General features: G+C 43.7%; 1 protein-coding gene across 5 annotated transcripts; it reads left to right on the forward strand.

Annotated features, from left to right (window-relative positions):
- The first annotated feature begins 367 nt into the window (after positions 1-367).
- Positions 368-7,214, forward strand: ZBTB14 (zinc finger and BTB domain containing 14). Of its 5 annotated transcripts, none has more exons than XM_089517103.1 (3): positions 369-600; positions 2,695-2,774; positions 3,398-7,214. In XM_089517103.1, the coding sequence occupies exons 2-3, from the start codon at positions 2,772-2,774 to the stop codon at positions 4,739-4,741; spliced, it is 1,347 nt and encodes a 448-aa protein (XP_089373229.1). In that variant the 5' UTR covers positions 369-600; positions 2,695-2,771; the 3' UTR covers positions 4,742-7,214. The 5 variants fall into 5 exon arrangements, with proteins under 5 accessions (XP_089373231.1, XP_089373229.1, XP_089373228.1 ...); XM_089517102.1 differs by lacking the exon at positions 369-600 and adding an exon at positions 1,084-1,782; XM_089517101.1 differs by lacking the exon at positions 369-600 and adding an exon at positions 1,084-1,336.
- Positions 7,215-8,274: the final 1,060 nt, after the last annotated feature.

Consider the following 8,274-nt stretch of genomic DNA (forward strand, 5'->3'; position numbering starts at 1 on the left):
GCAAAAAGGCGAGAGGAGCCGCGTGGCAGTTCGTGTGTGCTAATATTTTATTTACTTTATTGTATGTTTTTATTTCTAAGACGCTCCAGAGAAGGAACGGTTCCTTCCAAACAAGGACCGCCCTCAGCGGTTCGCTTCCAACGCAGCGCGACCCCGTCCGCCCGCCTTCAAGATACGCGGCGCGCGCGGAAGGCAGCCGAGCAAAACCCAGCGACGACGAGCGCGAGCCAGAGCGAGCGACGGTTGGTCCGCGAGGGAGGGGGCCGTCCCTCCTCTCGCCCCGCCCCCTCTTCTCTACTCCTTCCAACGGCTCTCGCTCGACACAGGCTCCGCCCCCTCTCCCTGCGGGGGGCGCGCCCAGCTCGCACCGCGCATGCACGTTCCCGCCTCCCGCGCGCCTCTCTGTCCCCTTCCCTGAGCGCGCGCGCACGTCGAATGCTCGTGCAGGACTCGGCCCTAACGGTCAGAGACAAGCACCCCCACAGCCCCCTCCCCCCTCCAAAAAATCCATAGAGAGGTGTCTCGCGGCTCCGCAGCCATCATCATCATCCCTCCCTTTCCTCCCCCCCCGTTTTCTATCTGGCGCGTGAGGATCGGCAGGTAAGCGCGAAAAGAGTGCAGGCGCGTTCGTCCGCGCGCACACTGCGGCGGAACCAGACAAGGAGGCTACGGGGGGAGAGGAGGGTCAAGAAAGCTTCGCCGCGCGTCGGCCTTCGCGCTCCTCTTGCGGGGCGCGCGCGGGGGCCTGCTATGAGATGGTGGGGGGGGCGGGCCAAACGAGGCGGTGATGGGGGCGAGGAAGAGCTTCAGCGGAGAAGCCATTGCCGCTGCGCCGCAGCTCCTCCTCTTAGGCTGGGAGACAAGCGAGTGAGGGAGGCGGGCTTAGAGAAGTGAAGCGGCCCCGCGCGCGCGTTCTGTGGTGTAGTGGTAAGGCGCCGCTCTAGGCGCCGCCTCGTTGGTTGGAGGGCAAAGGGAGGGGGTAGGCGAGCCGCGCGCGCTGTGGTGGAGGGTCGCTCTAGGCTCCACCTCGTTGGTTGGAGGGACGTGAGTCGCGCGCGAGAGGCGCGTGCGCAGACTGCTTCGCAGCAGGCCTTGCACGGGCACACCAGCGCGCATGCCCCGTGCACGCCTAAACCCGTCCCTCCCTCCCTCCTTCCCTTCGCTGGTTACTCGCACTGAGTTAGCGCCGCCGCCGCCGCCCGCTCGGTCACGTGGTACGCGCGCGCTTGGAATGCACGCCAGGGGCTACGGCCTCCGACTCTGGACAGATTAGCTCCATTCCCAAACGCCTGGGATTGGAAGCCATCATGACGGGGCCAGCCCCCTCCGTTCCCGAGTAAGCCTCCTCCTTTAGGCCTCTGGCTCTGGTTGGGAAGGGGGCTTTTTGGCTGCTTCCACACTGGAGAAATAACCTGGTTTGACACCGCTTTAACTCTTGTCTGGCTCAAGGCTGTGGAATTCTGGGAGTTGGGAGTTTGTTGTGGGCCCACAGCGGAGCGGAGCTGTACTCCCGATTTGTATGGCTCAAAAGAAACTAACTTTCGACTCTCCTTTTGCTGAGGCCTAGCATCGCCTGCAGCAGTCAGGGAGCAGAGAGGGATGGAGAGTTTCAAGCCTGACCCCCGTGTTCATGACAGAGAAATAAGGGGTCCGGTGGCAGGCCGAAAGCATCATGAAAGATGAAAACCAGTTACACAGAGAGCAGAGACAATAAAGCATCTTAATAGCCAAAAACAAAACTCAAGATAATCAGTGAAAGCACGGCCCCATAGAGTTGCAGAGGTACTCGATTTCACAGTCTCTTATCCTTTTAATGACATCAGACATAAGCTTCCTGTGTTGGTTGCACTATGCTTGTTCTGCCGTAACCTCCCCCCCTTTCTAATACCTGATCTCAAGAGATCAACTGAGAGAGGAACCTGGTGGAACAGCTACTCTAGTAGCTGAGATCCACTAGTAGAGTATCCAAAGAAAGGGCTGAGTGACGGAGGAGCTGAGCCATTCCAGGTTCAAACCTTTTGCAGTTCTGGTCATAGCCACAGCTTTATAGCTGTCATAACAGTAGCAAATACATTTCTATACCGCTTATCAGTGAACTAGCACTCTCTAAGTGGTTTACAATGTGTAAGCCAATTGCCTCCAACAAGCTGGATACTTATTTTACTGACCTTCAAAAGGATGGAAGGCCGAGTGGACCTTGGAGCCCTAGCATTGAACTCACAACCTTGTGGCTGCAGTGAGTTCAATGCGCCACCGGGCTCCTTCCTGCATCGCCAAGGCTCCATTAGTAAGGCAAGCCTAAGCTGTTTCCAGTCCCTTTAGGGTGCGAGAAATATGGATTCTAGACAGCAACTGCTGGCCTAGGGTTGGCTTTCCTGTCAAGAAAACTTTCAGACCTCAGCATCAGATTTGGATTTATTCATTTGAAAACATCCTTTCTGTAGCTAACTTTAAATGTATCATTAAAAGATAGGTATGTGGGTGCCAGTGTAGGATAGCTGAAAGTTGACCAAGGAGACTTGGCTCAGCTATGAAGTTCACCACATGTCCTTGAATCCCTCTCTGTCTTTCAGCTAAATTCAAAGAGTTATGTTAAAGTGAAATGAGTTGGGAGGGAGCAATGAGGTCCTTGAAGGAAGAGTGGTTTAATAGTGATTATATTCTCTTAAGAAGCCTCAAAATTTTCTCTTTCAGGTTCAGGGTCCTCAGGATAACGGTTAATCTGCTGTCAAAACTTTGTTCAGATATTAAGAAAAGATACTTCATTGTTCATGGTATAATTTTAACATTTCTTTTTTCCCCTTTTTTTAGCGTTTTGTTAATCTTGATTTTAGTAAATTATGTAACTCACTAGATAACTGTCTTAAAATTTCACAGATGAATAATAGGGCATATTTGGAAGGAGAAGAGAAAGGCCTTTGTTGTTCTGGCCATCTTCTCCCCTTCATTTCACGAATTCCTCTCTTCATCTCCCTCTGATCCCTTCTTTTCTAAACTCACTACTGTTGTTGCTATCTTTGTCATTCCCAAGAATAGCTGGGGGCAAAGAGGAAAGGTATGCTCTGCAAGGCCATCAAGCATTGTAGACTTCCACTGTCTCTTATTAGGCTCATTCCAGCGTAAACGCTTGACAACTCTTGACAGTTTCAGAAACCCAGAAATATTTATAGCAGTGATCCACAGTTCACTTACCAGTTTTGGTAACAAAGCATAAAACAGGTTTATTTCATTGCTGAGCCTCTACAATAACCTGCCCACTTTTGTTTTTAAGGGTTATTAGTTGATTGGAATTGTTGAACAAATTAATTTAGAAAGCTTAAAGCTATTATATTTTTCACAGTGTCTTTATTTGTTTTCAAAGTAACTAATAAGTAACCATTTCATTGTTTTCCTACAGGAGTTTTTCATCAGTATGTCTGAAACCATTAAATATAATGACGACGATCACAAAACCGTGTTTCTGAAAACATTAAATGAACAGCGGTTGGAAGGAGAATTCTGTGACATAGCAATTGTAGTAGAAGACGTGAAATTTAGGGCCCACAGGTGTGTGCTTGCTGCTTGTAGTACTTACTTTAAAAAACTTTTCAAAAAACTGGAAGTTGACAGTTCATCAGTAATAGAGATAGATTTTCTTCGGTCTGACATATTTGAAGAAGTGCTAAATTACATGTACACAGCCAAGATTTCAGTTAAGAAAGAAGACGTAAATTTAATGATGTCATCTGGTCAGATTCTTGGCATTAGATTTTTGGATAAACTTTGTTCTCAAAAACGTGACGTGTCTAGTCCAGAAGATAATACACAATCAAAAAACAAGTACTGTCTTAAAATAAATCGATCAATTGGTGAATCTAACGATAACCAAGATGATGATGTTGAAGAAATTGGAGATCATGATGATAGCCCCTCGGATATGACGATGGAAGGAACTCCTCCTAGTCAAGAAGATGGCAAATCACCAACTGCTACATTAAGAGTTCAGGAAGCAATTCTGAAAGAGCTGGGGAGTGAAGAGGTTCGAAAGGTAAACTGCTATGGTCAGGAAGTAGAGTCTATAGAATCTGCTGAAACTAAAGACTTAGGATCACAAACTCCACAAGCTCTCACATTTAATGATGGCATCAGTGAAGTAAAGGATGAACAGACACCAGCATGGACAACAGCTGCTGGTGACATGAAATTTGAATACTTACTTTATGGTCACAGGGAACAGATTGCATGTCAAGCATGTGGCAAAACATTTTCTGATGAGGCACGATTGCGAAAACATGAAAAGCTGCATACTGCTGATAGACCCTTTGTTTGTGAAATGTGCACTAAAGGCTTTACTACTCAAGCTCATTTGAAGGAGCATCTGAAGATCCACACAGGCTACAAGCCATATAGCTGTGAAGTTTGTGGGAAGTCTTTTATTCGTGCTCCAGATTTAAAGAAGCATGAACGAGTTCACAGCAATGAGAGGCCGTTTGCATGTCATATGTGTGACAAAGCTTTCAAACATAAGTCCCACCTGAAAGATCACGAAAGAAGACACAGAGGGGAAAAGCCTTTTGTCTGCAGTTCTTGTACTAAGGCATTTGCCAAAGCATCTGACTTAAAGAGGCATGAGAACAATATGCATAGTGAAAGGAAACAAGTAACAAGTACCAGTGCTCTTCAAAGTGAAACAGAACAATTACAAGCAGCAGCCATGGCTGCTGAGGCAGAACAGCAACTTGAAACTATAGCATGTAGTTAAAGACAAAAGTACTGTTTTAAAATGTGTGGTCTGATAAGCTCACAGCTGAGATGAATATTTGAAAAGGGACTTAACAGAGCAAGAAATGTAGTTTGCGATTCACAGCAAAGACCCACCCCATCAGAAATATTAAACAAGGGACAAGGCCGTGGGTTGGGCAACAGTCCATTTGGATATAAATGAAAAAGCAGTGACAGACTCTTATTCCATTAGAAAACTCAAGGTTTTAGTGCATGCCTGTCCCATTGGAGCGGACTCTATGCATGTGGAATGGAAGGCCTTACACTCCAGTGAACAGTGAAATGAAGATTAAATGTTTCATTTTAAACTACTTTTATTCCAGTAATTCCTGTTGCTTGGCATTCTAGTTCTGAGTATGTTTGCTGTGATGCTGGGAATCCCTGAATTCCCACAGAAATTGTCAGCAGTGGTAAGAAGTGACAGGACAAGCTGCTGAACCAAAAATGTACTTCAATTAGGGATTCATTGGATTGAAGCTGTTATATGAAAGTAAACTTCAGTGGATTTCAGTAGAAATTAGTTCCCTGTAAGTATGATAAAATGAGCTTAACATCATGCTCTTAGGTTTCCTTGGTCTGCAGATGTTGCTCTCAGTGAATATTGAACAGCTTGAATAAATTATGCTACAACATTTTTTATTATCTTTAAATTATGATTTGGAATGAATACAAGAACTCACTTGGGAAAAAAATTGCACTAAATGCCAGCCCTCTAATCAAAATTTATGGTGATGTAATATAACTTCAGTGTTTCATCAGACACCTCTTTGCAGTTGTCTTGTTCCAGCTTAATCCATTATAGTGGTCACTGAACAATAGGGACTGCCTTGCTTGTTTTAATTACTCTAGGTGGTGACTTAGAATATCACAGTTTCTCCCCCCACTCCCTTAATCACCAAACTTCAAGGCTATAATCCCATGCAGACTTGCAGCTGTAATCAGTGGAGCTTGCTTGTAAGCAAACATGCACCAGACCAGGCTGAAAGACACAGTGCACTCTTTCATGGTGATGTTCTAAATGGAGGTCATTTGTATGAGTCTGCCATTGCTGTCATAGAGTTCTCTCACACATTATTCTATCCTGTGTTTTCTCTGTGAGTGAGTGAACTCAGCCTGCCGTTTCACTAAATGGTATGACTCAGATACAACCTTAGCACTTAAATTAATATTGTGCCTGTATTAGAACAGTCTTTTTATGAAACTCAGGATAAACTGGTCTGATGGAATATAGTTTGCTGAGGATGCACTTTAAAAGAATATAAGGAGACATATTACTGTTCCATTTTAACAAAGGAATGTAAAATTACATAGCTGAATCCCATTCTGTTTACCTGTGATGTTTCCTGGTTCAAAATTAGGCATTCCACAAGTCTTACAGCACAGTACTATGTGTGTTTACTCAGAAATCCCACTGAATTCAGTAATGATGATTTCTAACTAATGTGTATAGGACTGCAGTCTTCAGCTGCAGTTCAGTTACCTGTGATGTTTGGTGTTTTGGAGATGTACATCCTAATTCTTTATTTGGAAGTCCTACTAATTTCAACTGGGCTGATTTATTATTAACTGGTGCTTAGTAGCTACAGTTATTCTGCTTATCTCACAGAACCACCAGCTTTTCTTTTTCTTTTCTTTTTTTGGACTATGTTCTACATGTGTCTCTGGATATCTGTTAAGGCAGGAAGATGCCTATTAAGAGGTGTTCAAGAAATGAATATAAAATTTCTATCATTGGGCATTTTACTGTAACGGGGTATGACAAATTTATGATTTCACCATTTGTTTAGTCTGCCCACCTCAAGTTGATTAACTGGTTTGATTTGAAATAGAATTATCATTTTGATATACAGTCACCCCTCCTAATGTGCAGATCTGAGATCCGCACACTTGAATATATGTGGAGGGGTGACCTCCACTATTTGCAATGGCATGCACGCCTGACATGCACAGGGGCGTGCACCATTCAAGCCTAGGGAGCATGAACAGATCCCCCGCGAAAACAGAGGGCCAACTGTACTTTCATATTTTTCAGTTGTTACAGTTTCATTTGTAACAAATTATAGAATGGAATTCCCATTCAGTAAAAGGGAAGCTGGTAGTCAGTCAGAATCTTTAAAGAAAAATGTCAACATATTTAGGCTTTTTTTTTTTTTTACATGTATCTTTATTATCAAGATTACATTTTAAGTAACATTGGACAATATTAGTGTTTTTTTAACATCAGGTTAGAATGAGTAATTGTAAATTATTGTTGTGTCAAATCATATTTTGCATTTCTAAATAGTAATTACGGCTAACATTTTTAAGTATTAGAATAAAATTACATCCAACTATTGGTCTTTGCTACAGTGTCATTGTGAATCATCCATTGAATAGTCAAGTTTAAGTTACATTTAAAGTGCTAAGAGTTTGAAAATTGTCCTGTAAATAAAACATGACTATTTTAGAATATATACATGTTGTGTCCCTGTACCTCTTCCAAGAGTAGTAGTTATTTTAATTTTTGATATCTTGGTTTTGACTAAGTGGTTTGAGCATTGCATTACGACTCTGGAGATCAGGTCTCTATTCTCAACTCAGCCATGGAAACCCCCTGGGTGACTTTGGGAGAGTCACACAGTCTCAGCCCCAGAAAATCCTGTGATAAGATTGCCATAAGTCGGAAAGGACTTGGAGGCACACAATAACTACAACAACAGTTTCATGTCCATGTGATGGTGGTGGTAGTAGTTTATGCTGCAGAACAGTTACGGATAGCCAATAGGTAACACCCATGTTTGTAACAGAAAACAAAAATAACACTTGCATTATTCCTGCTTGACCATGGAAACCAACAGGGTGCTTGATTTGATTCAGCTGCTCAGGTATATCTCAGCAAACAGCTCCATGAAAGTAGAGGCCAGCAGAGTCCTAAGGCAAAAGGACTCCAGATAACATAGCTGCAGCACCCAACCCAATGTCAGTTACGTTTCTTAGTGGAAAACACATATAGAGACCTAAATAACCTGAGGATATCAGATCTTAGAAGCTAAGCAAGATTGGGCCTGGTTAGTATTTGGATGAAGCACCAAGGAATACACATAGGAAGGCAAGGGCAAACCACTTCTGAGTATTTCTTGCCTAAGCAAACCTTGTGAAATTAATGGGGCTGCCATAAGTCAACAGGCAATGAAGGCATGCGTGAATGTGTGCACACACTCTTTTAATAGACTTCAGTGATCAATGAAGCTCTAATCTGCTGACTTGTGTAACATGAAATGCAATCAGAGAGAAGGAACAGGGACAAGGACACAACTCTGGAAACCTTGACCAAAAAGACATTTCATTTTGTTTACCAAAAGAAATTGGGCATTAAATGTCAGGTGTAAAATATCGTGAATGTGTTTATTAAATATAGACAAATGTCAACCACACAGCTTCAGGGGAGGGTGTCTATCATTGAATTTGAGATTTGGAACAGATCACAAGGACCATCTAGTGACTATGCCAATCCCCTGCTTTTCAGGACTAAAG

Source organism: Sceloporus occidentalis, unplaced genomic scaffold (assembly GCF_023333645.1).
Source record: "Sceloporus occidentalis isolate IW3139 unplaced genomic scaffold, rSceOcc1.0.p SCAF_3, whole genome shotgun sequence".
In the NCBI taxonomy this organism is placed as follows: domain Eukaryota; kingdom Metazoa; phylum Chordata; class Lepidosauria; order Squamata; family Phrynosomatidae; genus Sceloporus; species Sceloporus occidentalis.